The 13,180-nt window shown below is 37.2% G+C and overlaps 3 protein-coding genes across 3 annotated transcripts in view; 1 reads left to right on the forward strand and 2 right to left on the reverse strand.

Annotated features, from left to right (window-relative positions):
- Window positions 1-13,180, reverse strand: part of LOC128021110 (neurotrimin) — a 309,825-nt gene that overhangs the window by 124,788 nt on the left and 171,857 nt on the right. The gene's annotated exons all lie outside the window — the stretch shown is intronic.
- LOC128021112 (putative nuclease HARBI1) lies at window positions 9,117-10,122 on the forward strand. Its single transcript, XM_052608053.1, has 2 exons — window positions 9,117-9,850; window positions 9,935-10,122. The coding sequence occupies exons 1-2, from the start codon at window positions 9,175-9,177 to the stop codon at window positions 10,120-10,122; spliced, it is 864 nt and encodes a 287-aa protein (XP_052464013.1). The 5' UTR covers window positions 9,117-9,174.
- LOC128021113 (nuclear apoptosis-inducing factor 1-like) lies at window positions 10,319-11,450 on the reverse strand. Its single transcript, XM_052608054.1, has 2 exons — window positions 10,784-11,450; window positions 10,319-10,590 (listed from the first exon to the last, which is right to left on the reverse strand). Exons 1-2 carry the CDS (start codon window positions 11,187-11,189, stop codon window positions 10,319-10,321), a joined length of 678 nt encoding a protein of 225 aa, XP_052464014.1. The 5' UTR covers window positions 11,190-11,450.

A 13,180-nucleotide genomic window follows, 5' to 3' on the forward strand; every position in this document is an offset into this window, starting at 1 on the left:
TGTGTGTATAGGTGTGTTATGCATGAATGGCCAGCTGGTCAGCACAGGGTTTCAGGCTGGTTCAGTGCTTTTCATGTCTTCTGACGCTTCTCCACCAACTACAATGTCCAGTAAAACATCAGAATAGTCGAAAACTGGTGAAATATTTGGTGGTGTATGCTGCTGAATGTTCAACAGTTTGTCCCTGGTGAAACTTATTGTAGGAATATGACTAAAAATAGGACAAACTAGCAAAAAAATTTAAACAACTGTGGAACTCCACACCGAGCCGGCCATCTGCTGCACCATCTCGGAGATGTCTTTACAGTTTACTTTAGGTGACTTTACCATTTACTTTTGATCAATTCAAAGTGTTCCTGCTAAATAAATGCATCAAAATTTATTTTTAAAACTTTTCAAAAAGAGAAAAAAAAAGAACACACTAGAAAGTATTACAGTATGTTACGCATGTCACTCCATTTAGAAACGACACAACATTGCGCATGGCTTTAACACAAAATATTTATGCTTCTTCTACCTTAGACTGAAAAGTTTTAGGCATCAAATTTCCACAAATTCCCTCTGATGGTCACAGCCAGACGACATGACGAACAGCTGTAAAGTTCACACGCAGCGTCGTGTTTGCCCTTGAACGCGCTCATGTTCATGACGGCTGATTAGGTTCAGATCACTTCCTTTCATAAACACCTCACTCATCAAGTGTCTTTCAGAGCTGCAACCTGCCAATCACCAGCTGACACATTCTTATCTCACCCATAACAAACCTGAAATTGGCTTTAACACAAAGAACTCTCAGCCGGAAACCGCAACTAGAGAAGTGAGAACATACTGTGAACAGTGAAGAACAGTAACAGATACCCAGACAAACATAATTCTGATTTATTTGTGTACAATGTGGAATTGGATCAATGAAATATTGTATAAGATACATTTTCTAAGAATAAAAAATCTGTTTCCCCATATTTCCCCTTTGACTGGTGTTCCCTATTTTGCTGACATGTAGTGTATATTTCTTATTAAAAAAAAAGATGTTACTATATATATATATCCAACTTATACTGGTTAAGCTCCATTCACATAACTTTTAAACTACTATAACATATTCACCGAGAACAGATTTTGACAGCTGGATTGTTACCACAGAATACTATTTCAGCATATCTACATCAACGTTTCACTTTAATTCAGTAAGTTACTTACTCTCTTCAGTTAGGTTTTTATACAATATAACATACATTTCCTTTTCTATGGAGAGTTAAGTGTTACATTTTGCGCTACAAATTTGTCTAAAAATATTTCTAATTAGTTCTCTATAGTCGAAGTTTAGCTTTTTCAACAAATAAATACAGCCTGCAAGAGACACACAAAAAATTACTTTTACAAATAACCATTATAGTAACAGCACTATTAATGCAACTTAATAATAAATGGAAATTTTATTTATATTTATGATAATAACAATAATAATGCTACAGCTACAATGGCATCATCCATTGGCCAAACTCTAGTGCATAACTGGCTAGAATTTAGCATAATGCCAACAAATCTAACAGGAATGGGGGGAAAGTGCTTTCTTGCTCAGTATGACACCAATAACATCCAAAGAACAAAAGGTCAATAGAGGTGAGTAAACTGTACACAAACTACACAATGTTAACTTGAACCACATAGCTCAGCTGCATAACATTTGGCCATTTTACAACTGAATTATTTAACTGTTCTGTCAAAACACAGCAATGTAAATATGTAGTGCATTGCGAGGAAGTTACACTGTGTGTTCCAGGGCTTCAAGAATCAGAGCGTCGAGTTCAAACTTTGCTTTCTTAAATCCCCAAAACACTCTGAAGCCACCCCAGAGGGATCAATTAAAACCCATGATGCATAATCTGTCTCACACACACACACACACAGTCTAATGTGAGATATTCATGAAGAAAGAGAGGAAGAGAGAGAAAGAGACATAGAGTGGGCTGAGGGAAGCAAAAGAAGACGAGACGAACTTCCCCTGTCACTGCTCTCAATGGGACCCTGGTAAAGCAGCACCTCTACAGAATGCAAAGTAGGAGAAAACAAGCAAGAGAGTTTTAAACAACAAACTCTATCCTCATAATGACATCCCGTATTTACATATCATAGAGGGCTTTTCATTTTTATTAACGCAAGACAGGGTATGCTACAAAGTTAAAAATAGACCCTTCCATACTGGGAACATTGTAGAGATTGCTTTCAGTGATTTTAGCAACCATGCCATTAGTAAATTTTTGCATATATTTTAGACTGGGCAATAAAAGAATTTGTAGAAAGAATAATTTTTTTTTTTTTTTTTGCATTGCCAGAAAGACATTTTTGACCATTGTGCTCACAACATAGGATCAGGCATGATACAGTATTCTAAAAAAAAAAAAAAATGCTTAACAATGATTCTTGAAATCATTCATTCAGTTCTCTGAATCGTTTCAAAAACACTGAATCACTTGGAAAAGCACAATTGTGAAATCTGCTACTGTGGCTTTGTTTGGAAATATTTCCATTTAGTTTAGGCAAAGCAAGGACAAGTTCTTTTGAAATTTGTTCATATTACACTGCACTACTTTTCATTGTTTTTATCTACACAAAATAAGTTAAAGTTAAAAATAAATGTTTTAGAACTGGCTGTTTTTTTTCCATTCAGCTGCTACTTTTTTAATACAAAAACACATTGTTTTTGAAAAACTCATTAAGTGAGTGATTCGATTATTCATTCGCTGATTTGTTCAAAAACAACCCGTTTGGAGAAGTGGAACATTTTTATATTCCAGTACACTGATTTTTTTTATATTCTTTTATGTAAACATGAATTAGATGGACTCACGTCTATAAGAAATATGTCTCTAGACCCTACTTTTCTTCCATTATGCTACTCTGGGTCTCATGTTTTTAAATGCACATTTTATATGAACAGCCTCTAACTGGCTATATTTTGTCTAAAATATATTAACCTCTTTTCTAACTTTTGCATAAAAGCAATAGCAGACTTGCAATCATGCTGAATTTATATGCAGAAATTAACATGAAGACTCACTGGGTGAATTTTATTTACTTTATTAAATCATTTATAAGATCAATAAGTGTCAGTTTATTGATCACCACCCTAATCAATGCTCAACCTCATCACTTTCTTAACTCACTTGGTTAAAAAAACATTTACTGTACACATTCTGACTTATGTCCAATGGACTCTGACTGCATGTATATTAAGTGTGTCTCTCCCAAAATGAGAAACAACATTTTGACGGTAATAAACAGCATAGTACAACACCATCAAACTTTCTTCAATTTTGACACAAAAATGTCAAAGCCAGGATAAATATACAGTACATGAGTTTATGAACAATGCAACAAATCACACAAAAGACAAAATAAATTTTAAGATTTGTGTCATATCAAAACAGCATGTCCTAACAACATGATGCAATAGCCTGAAACTCTTTTACATGTGACACATACAGACAGTACAACAGGCCCAAGCCATCAATGGTGAGACCAAAGTATCTTTCCAGTCTCCCGGCTCATCAAACTTTCACAAATAATTCACGAAATGTGCTTAAACCAGTGAGAGACTAATTCTGTAGTCTCATGGGGGTATTTTCATTGCTTTGCCAGGTCTTCCGCAAGACCGGGACCATTAAAAGCTCATCTTTTATAGGTTCCTCACAGTCTGTGCAAAGACGCCTCTTATACTGTCACAGCTCTGAGAAGAAACTATGACTCCATTACACTAATTACCGAGGTATGATGGCTGAGGAGTAGGCTGTGTGTCAACCAAATCCGACTGCAAGAATTGGATAAAGGTCACATATATGAATGCTCAGACATGGTTATTTTTAAGCAAGCATATACAGTACTGATAAATGCAGATTTATGCAACATTTGAGATATCAAGCCAAATCCAGCCAGAGAAAATCTCTTTTATGGTCAATTACATTAAGGCTTTTAGTCAAAGCAATTTACAATACAGGAACAAAAGCAATTTGTCACAGTGTCAACAATATTTGTAATATACAATGCCAGGGTTATTCGACAGCTAGATTAGGAAGCAAACTAAAATGAGAAGAAATGTGTGTGTGTGTTTGTGTATGTGTGTGTGTGTTAGTGGAAGTGGTTATGTCTTCAGTTGTTTCTTGAAAGTTGTGATGGTCAGCAGTTTGGGTGGAGGTTGACAGCTATAGTTAAAAATATATATAGGAAATGCATATGTTTTTTAAGATGCAGAACAAACAGCACCTGGGTGCGCTTTCATCTTCTTGATTTCAGTGAATTTGAGATAAATTATGACAAATGTTTCAGATGATAAGTCAAAATAAAGAACAAACATGAAGAATGGTCAAAACAGTGTTGCCTATATTTGAGACATTGACTGCTGAGAAAACAATATAATATCTTAGAAGGAGGAAGTACATGAATAGCTAGATGTTTATGTTCTCATAATTGGATTTTTGTGGCCTTTTATCCGTGTTTTTTCCATGTTTTTAGCACAGGAAAATGGATCAAATAAACAAATAAATAAACAAATACCTCATCTTGCAATAATGGACAGAACTGGCACTTTTGTCCAATGAAATGCAAATCTCCTCGTTTTCAAACTGGTTTTATTTACAGAAAGTGGCAATATATTAAAAAGGTCACATAAAATGAAATGTGATAATTTCAGTAAGTTAATGCAATCACATGACTTTTCTAGTTGTTTTGATTAGAGGGATCGTTTTATGATATTAGTAGTAGTAGCAGTTATTTTAATATTATTACTTACAAATATCAGTTTCTCTAAAAAAAAAAAAAATTACCATATTCAGGTTTTGTTTTTTAAATGAAAATGTCAGCGGAGCATGAGACAAATAAAAAATATTCTTTAAAAGCAAAACAACTTCATTCTTTGTGCAGCGACTCATACTGATATCTCATAAAACTGATTTACTCCCATGTACAACGGGGTGATGAGGAAACCTTGTTTACTGCATTCCAGCTGTTCTTTCCACTGCCTTTTCACCTCAATATTCAGACTTGTCCAACCTTCCCAAACAATCACCCTGTGGATCAGTCATACCAATAATCCACATGGTACTAGAGTATTCTGTATGGCAAAGAAAGGGGCACAAGATAACCATATAAAGCACAAACATCTGTGCTGGGGAGATACTACCAGCTCTAGCTGTGAGAACCAGAGGATCTGGCCATGTCCACAAAACAAAATCTGACCAGATCAACACACACACACACACGCCTGCATCCAAAAAGACTCCGGTGTCAGCTTATATCGCAGCATCACAGTCATCTTCCAGCATTCTCCGGTGCAGCACCTGTGCTCTGCCGTGGCCCTAATGAACCCTCGCTGCTGTATCCTGCAAGATCGCATTATCCATACTAACGCACGGCAGAAAACAGGAGCCAATGTGTGAAAGCCGGAGAGCTGAATGCTGACAGAGTGCAGAGCATTCCTCCGTGTTATATTCCACCAAGACGTTTAATTAAACATTAGCCAGCTGTTGCACCGAGTGCAGAAGGGCTGATAAATGACATGAGAAACACACTCGACTGCAGGCCCTGAAACACTGAGGCTCATTCTATATTAAAGACAGCCTAGTTTTGCCAATGGGTTTGTATTTGGATCAGGAAAACAAAACTGACCCTACAGTCCCCATAAATTTCATCATGTGATGCTTCAGAAATTATTTAAGCTACATTATTTACTTTTTACAAAGCTATCATTCTACAAAAAAAAAAAAAAAAAAAAATATATATATATATATATATATATATATATATATATATTATTTTTTTTTTTTACTAAACTACATTAAATCATGTAAATATATTGTATACACAATATCATTCAAAAGTTTAGGGTAAGAAAAAATAAATAAATTAAACAAATTTATTTCTTTTTTTTCTTTTATTTAGCAAGCATGCATTAAATTGATCAAAAGTTGCAGGCACTTAGTGCTTAAGTGCACTTAAGTGCTGCTCTACTCAAAGAATCCTGACAAACAATTTCAAAAGAAATATTAAGAATTAGAGCATAACTGGTATTAGAATGATTTCTGAAGGACCGTGTGACTGGAATAATATTAATAATAACTGGAATACAACTTTGCCATCATATGAATATATTATATTAAATTGACAGTAGTTTTATTTGCAATAATATTTCTAACTCTGTTTTACTGTATTTTTGATCAAAAATGCAGCCTTGTTGAGCTGAAGATCTCTTCATAAAAGAAAAACATAAAAAATCTTACCAACCCCATATAAAATAAACCCTTATAGAAGAAAAATATTAAAGTTATCACTCCACCCTATGTTTTGTTCTGTTCTTCTTAGGGTTCATTTTAAAGGCAGTTTGAACATTTCATTTTTATGATGAAATATCTTCAGTGTAGAAAGCTACTTTAACCATCTTTAACCCTCAGTTTGGCCTGGCTTACTGTAGCTATGTACTTCCTACAGAGTAGTTGATAGTTTAGCAAGCTACTGTACACTTTTGAGTAGCCCAGCACTGATTCCAGACGGATGTAATTTACCATTGTCGGATTCAATCATCATCTATTTGTTTCGGTGAAAATCGAGAGTAAATGTGAATTCAGAGAGCTCCTTTCACCTTGTCGTTACACTGTTAACAAAAACAAGTTAGCAGGTTACCCACAAACACCAGCACAGTAAATCTGCACACAGATCAAGATGGTCCATAATGAAATTATGCCTGAAATTTGCAACTGCTGCTACACAGTCGCGCTGCAGCGCCGCAATAATAAAACATCCATTCAGATTGTAATGATGAGTTTCATTACGGAACTTTCTGCAGCTCTCTCCACAGAACGCATCTCCCGGATCCCCCCTCCTGCTCTATTAGAAAAGATTTAATTTCAAGAATGTTGTCAGTGGGATGGAAATGACATAGTGATCCTCTATTATCTGCTCTCTCTTCTTCATAATGCATGCTTCTTTCTGCACCATCGATTGTGGCCAGCAGATGTTGTCATTAAATCAATTTGAGCGAGAAGAGAAATGGTTTGTGTATGAATAGCCCTTACCCAAGCCATCAATGGCGCACTGACAGTGAAATAAGCATGCGGCGGGTTACAGACTGTCACTCGCGCATGTTGCTATACCGCATGGGAGGAATCTTTGCATATCTGACACCTCTTGTGGCACATGCAGCTCATATGCTACGTGTCGCTTCAGCCGACTGAATTCATAGACTGATCCGGTTCTCTTAATCTTTCTAAAAGCACCCATGATAAGATGAATATGAAGCCAAGGGGCTACCGATTTCTGAGGTTGACAACCGGTTTGGGGGCTTTAATGACTGATAGCATGGTACATTCCCTGCTGTGTCCCTCCCTGGGTTCAGCACGCTGATCAAATACTAAACACAGCGGACATGATCATTCATGAATTCTGCCCCAGCACAGCACACATGCTTTCTGCATGTTGGGATCGCACCTGACTCAAGCCATCTTGACATTAATTGCTTTTTAAGTCGTTCTTATGCATGAGGGAGTTATTCTGATTTGCTGATCAATAACAAGGTTTTTATTATTCTTGACCACTGGTTATGGTTGGGGATGGTTCTTGAGGTTAGGGAACATGTTATAGGAACACCGTTAACGCCGATTAACCACAAACAAACCACTCCTTTTCTGGTGCTAATCCATCATAAAGAACACAATTTGAGTGTAATCCCTGAATGATGCAGGGAAATAAATTGTAAACAGGACGAGTGGTTGTGAGTGCTGCTGTGAGTCTCTACTGCCACCAAGTGTGTGAAGGCAGACAAAACACCGGGGTCCAACACACGGATACTGAGGAAACTGCAGGGGTCATTGGAAATTAAATTCGAATGGTTTCCAGCGGAAATATAAAGTCATCTCTGGACAACGTCTTTTACTGCACATTCATGTATTCCAGCAGCAAATTAGTGATCCTGAAAAGTTCAGACTGGACAAAGGGACAGGACAAAGAGGGGATAATGAGAGTTCCAAAATGCATTGTTTCCAGTCTGAACTTTGGTGATAGTTCCGCCATAGTTCAATTCATCCCTAGAAAAGCTCACTTTTAATTAGCATGTCCCTGTGGCCCTGTTATCTGTCCTGCGGTGAGACGATAACGAGCTCTATTAAAGCTACTCGCTAAAGAATCATACACACTCACCTATGAGCTCCTACTGATTACATTGACTCACACATATTCAATCTGCCAGTCCTTCAGTGAACCCTCTAACAGCCAGACGCTCCCGCCACCGCCCGCAGCACAAAACCTAGCACGGCTCAATTAATAGCGAAAGTGGGAAAGATTGGTCTATTGGTTGTATGGTGTCCATTCTATTAACCTATTCAATTACTTTAGAATCCACAAGCCCGATCGTTTTTGAATAGAAACAGACAGGATTTGCACATGCGATTCATTGGGATTCAGGGCAGGAAGACACGAGAGAAAAAGGCAATTACTGTGTTCTTATTATACTGTCCCGTTTCGAAAATAAATAAATAAATGTATAAATATGTATTAAATATATAAAAAGATATATTTAGATGCATATAGATATCTAATTTTTTCAATATTATATCTAGACATAATTTGCATTTTTTATTTATTTTTTATTACTTATTTTTATATGCCATGTTTATTATACATTTGATTTCTACACATTTCATAGAAGTATAAAAGGAGTTATTTCTTTAATAATAATAGTATAACTATTTCTATCATAATACACGTTAAGGCTATAAACACACACACACATTTTACTTAATAGGGACCTGGGGTCTCATGTATCAACCTTGCGTACGCACAAAAACTTTGCGTACGCCAGCTTTCACGCTCACGGTCAGATGTACTAACAGTGAAATTAACGCAAGAATGTGCGTTCCTCCAAGCCAATTTCATGTCTGGCGTACGTTCATTTCTCATTGTTTTTGTCCGTTGGCGACTCTTACAGGCAATAAAGTGAAGTTGCAAACATTACACAACAAATTGTTCTACAAGTCTCGCACCACCACCTGTGGGAAGCATTGCAATTAATTTGCAATTTATAAAATAATTGACATATATTGTCACACGAACCTTTTTATAATTATATAAATTATGCAATTAAATAAGAACATATAAAAGCATAACGGTTGAAACAACCCTTAGTCTATGGCAATGGCAGCGTTGGCCTTATTAGAGGACATTGCTAATGGCAGAATCAGAAGAGAACGAGTTTTTAGGGACCACAATGATTTTCTGGCCCAGGATGATGACTGGCTTATCAGCCGTTTCAGATTTCCAAGGGCTGTCCTCTTGGAGCTCTGTGCTGAGTTGGGTCCGAATGTAGAGAGAGAGACAATGAGGAGCCACGCAATACCCGTTCCCTTGCAGGTGCTAACAACACTTGGTTTCCTGGCAACTGGTTCTTTCCAAAGGGAACTGGCAGACCGCTCAGGAATAAGCCAGTCGTCTTTGAGCCGGGCAATGCCAGTGGTATGGGACGGGATCATCCGCATGTCTGCCAGGTATATCAGGTTCCCATATGATGCATTTGACCAGCCAAACATTAAAATGCAATTTGCAGCGATAGCCGGTTTTCCTAATGTTATCGGAGCGATCGACTGCACACACATTGCTATAAAGGCGCCATCTGAAGAAGAATTTGCATATGTGAATCGGAAACATTTCCATTCAATAAATGTGCAGATAATATGTGATGCACAAATGCGCCTAACAAATATTGTGGCAAGGTGGCCTGGGTCAACCCATGATTCATACATCCTTACAAACAGCATGGTTGGGATGAGGCTCCAAGCTGGCAGGGTGCGTGATGGGTGGCTTCTTGGTAAGTGCCTTTAAAGTTATGATCCTATCTAATTGTATATTTTTTTTTTTTTTTTTTGCATATAATTATTAATTAACCCTTCAGGAGACCGCGGTTATCCACTAAAGACGTGGCTTTTAACCCCCCTCACCAACCCACAAACTGACCGAGAGCGCAGATACAATAATGCCCATTCTCGCACTCGTTCAGTTGTAGAGCGGGCGATTGGGCAGCTGAAATGTCGGTGGCGCTGCCTTGACCGGACTGGGGGGGATGTTGTTATACCGCCCTGACAAGGTGTGCCGCATTGTGCTGGCCTGTGGTGTGCTGCACAATGTCGCGCATAGGCATGGCATACCACTTGGTGAGATGGCAGCACCGCCAGATGACCCCGACCCAGGACCAATTTATGTGCAGCCCAACCAACAAGCCGTTCATGCCCGCCAACATGTGATTGCGACAATATAAATGGTAATCAGAGACAAAAGTTCACTTTTTGACCAATTCCTTTAATGAGTGGCTTATGTCTGTGAGTGCGTCAGTGATATTTTTCAGGTGACTGTTAATTTCCCCGATGGCCATAATGATTTGCTGTTGTGACTCCAAAACAGCATGTGTAAAGACGCGACCAGACGGACGGGCGTCAGCACTGGGGAGAGCACTGGAAACGCTGGGCACAGTGGGCGCTGGCTGCTCAGGAGGGGCGGACTCCGAGTGCCCCTCCTGGGAAGTGGATGTTTCGGCTGTTGCGCCATATGGGTCTAAATAAAAAGGCAAATGTTAACTGTAATTTAAGTACGTTCCATTTTTAAGGGGCACACACATTTGCAATAAATGAAATGGATCCGTAAAATCTCTGGTGTATACTTTTGGTTCGCTACACTGAATGCATTTGACAATGAAATATAGGTACGCTATATGTACCAAAGTAAAAACAAATGAGAAATTGGTTACCTTCGTCGCAATCCTGTAAATCGGAGTCTCCCACAGCAGAAGATACTACTCCAGAGAGTAAAGTGTCACCCATAATTGAGGCAACTCTCTGCTCAAAGGGTGTAAGTTCATCGACCCCTTTACCACTGCCTGTCCTGCCCACACTTTGTCGGTGCGCAGCAGTTCTCCGTTTAACGTCCACCTTTATATCAGACCATTTCTTTTTAAGCTCATTTACAGTGCGACTTTCAGATCCCACTGCATTGACGGCTTCAGCCAAACTCTCCCACTCATATTTTTTCCTTTTGTTATTAATTCCAGAGGACAACGTTCCAAATAAAATATGTTTTCTAGTCTCTACCTCCGATAGTAGCACCTCCAATTCACTTTCAGTAAACTTTCGTTTCTTGCCGCTTGCCTTAGCCATTTTCTTACTGCTATCTTTTGCCAAAGTGGACTCATTACCATATTTAAATTGATTTAATTAGGGGAGGAGACTGGGTGGGGCGTTGTGCTCGTGCATGTGCGCTCAATTTTACGTTAATTGGGATGTACAAAGAGAATATGCGTGGAATCCTTCGTACGCAGAGATTCATACATCTGTTTTTTTTTTGTGCGTACGCACATTTACAGCTTTGTCCGTACGCAATGTTTTAGTATGAATTCAACGCAAGTCTTTGTACATGAGGCCCCTGGTGTACCTTTCATATAAATATGAGCAGACTGAAGGGAATCAGCCATTTGCTGTCGAAAGACTACGCATTTCTCCTTCTTAAAACTTGACAAGTTGTCTTGCCCCTGACTGTAACGCTGAACCTTACAATAATAAATTGTTAGTTGAGAAGGCATCACGTTTCATGAAGCAATGAACGAAAGCAATGTTTTGACACTAGGCATCTGTCAACTATATGCTGATAAATGCTCATAGTTTCATTCCACTGAACCTCAGACAAAGTGTCATGTATTCTGCCTGTTAATACAGACTAATACTGAGAATACATTCGTTCTGTCTCTATGAATGTCTGTCTGTCTCTCCTGCTGCCTACTCATGCCATTGTGCCATAATAAGGAAAGTTTGGGGAAATTGTTGCAGTAATTGCTGTAAAAGTTGTGGCCTCATTGTCCTTAAGCTTTTAATGGATGGTGTTAAAATAACCAGCACCCCAGATACCACTATTATTACCATGGAAAAATTATAGAAAAGTGCACATGAAAATTCAGTGCTGCTAAATTTCATAAGACCCCTAGTCTCAAAATGAAAAGCTTACATACTGACTAATGTTATTGCTCTAAATTCTATCCAGCGAGTTTGGGGTTTCCACCTCAGTGGAGACCTGAGAGGTATTGGTTAAATAAATGTGGAGCTATAACATCAGTGTGCGGATAATTCCTCTTTTTATTATCACTTTGAAATCTTACTTTTTTATTTTTTCATGAAAAGATTAATGAAATACACCATTGAGCACTTGTTCAGCCACTCACGACACAAGAAATGTGCACTTGTTTTTATCTTATCGCTGCTTTTCCTCAATGGTCTATCTATTCTGAGGCCTGTGCGCATGGCAGGTGTCAAAGCTGATGTTACTGGCTGGTGATCAATGGTCATCATTAGTTTCCTGTGTTCTCTGTTCATGTATCCACTTTGTTTTCCCTCTGTCGGTTTTGTCAGACGCTGTCATCACAAGCTTTACTAGCTTATCATCCATCATGGATGACTTGCAGCCTGTTTAGATCAATACCCAATCAATTATAAATAACACTGGACATCTACTATACTGGACAAGGTTTTCCTTAAAAATACAAATTAAAAAAATGAATAAAGATAAATAAATAATAAAACTGAAGAGCCAATATATTATATTCAGGGATGGCAGTTGATTAAAAACTAAATCAAAATAAATAAATAATATGCTAATTAATTATTATTAATATTTTTAATTTAAAACATCATATCATATACACATTTAATTATTATAATAGTATTATATAATAATATGTATTGCTATTTTATAATTATAATTTTTTTATTTATATATTCATTTCAATAGAATAATTATATTATTTGACTTTATTAGTATTTTTTATATATATATATATATATATATATATATATATATATATATATATATATATATATATATATATATATATATATACTTATATTTTTATTTAAGCACATAATAATTTTATTAAATTAAGTTGTTAAATTGACATCAACAAAAGAAAATAAAGAAGAAAAAATATATAATTGCTAACTAAATGACAATCATAAGAACAAACAATCCATGCCCACTTAAAAGTAACTAATGTACACAAAGACAAGGGGCGCTGATATACAGCAACTTTTGTGTTTACTGTATGTTACTAAATTTCAACCCTAATTCAGTGGTTCATACAAATAGCGACATTTCCATTCAC

This window comes from Carassius gibelio, chromosome A10, assembly GCF_023724105.1.
Source record: "Carassius gibelio isolate Cgi1373 ecotype wild population from Czech Republic chromosome A10, carGib1.2-hapl.c, whole genome shotgun sequence".
NCBI lineage: Eukaryota > Metazoa > Chordata > Actinopteri > Cypriniformes > Cyprinidae > Carassius > Carassius gibelio.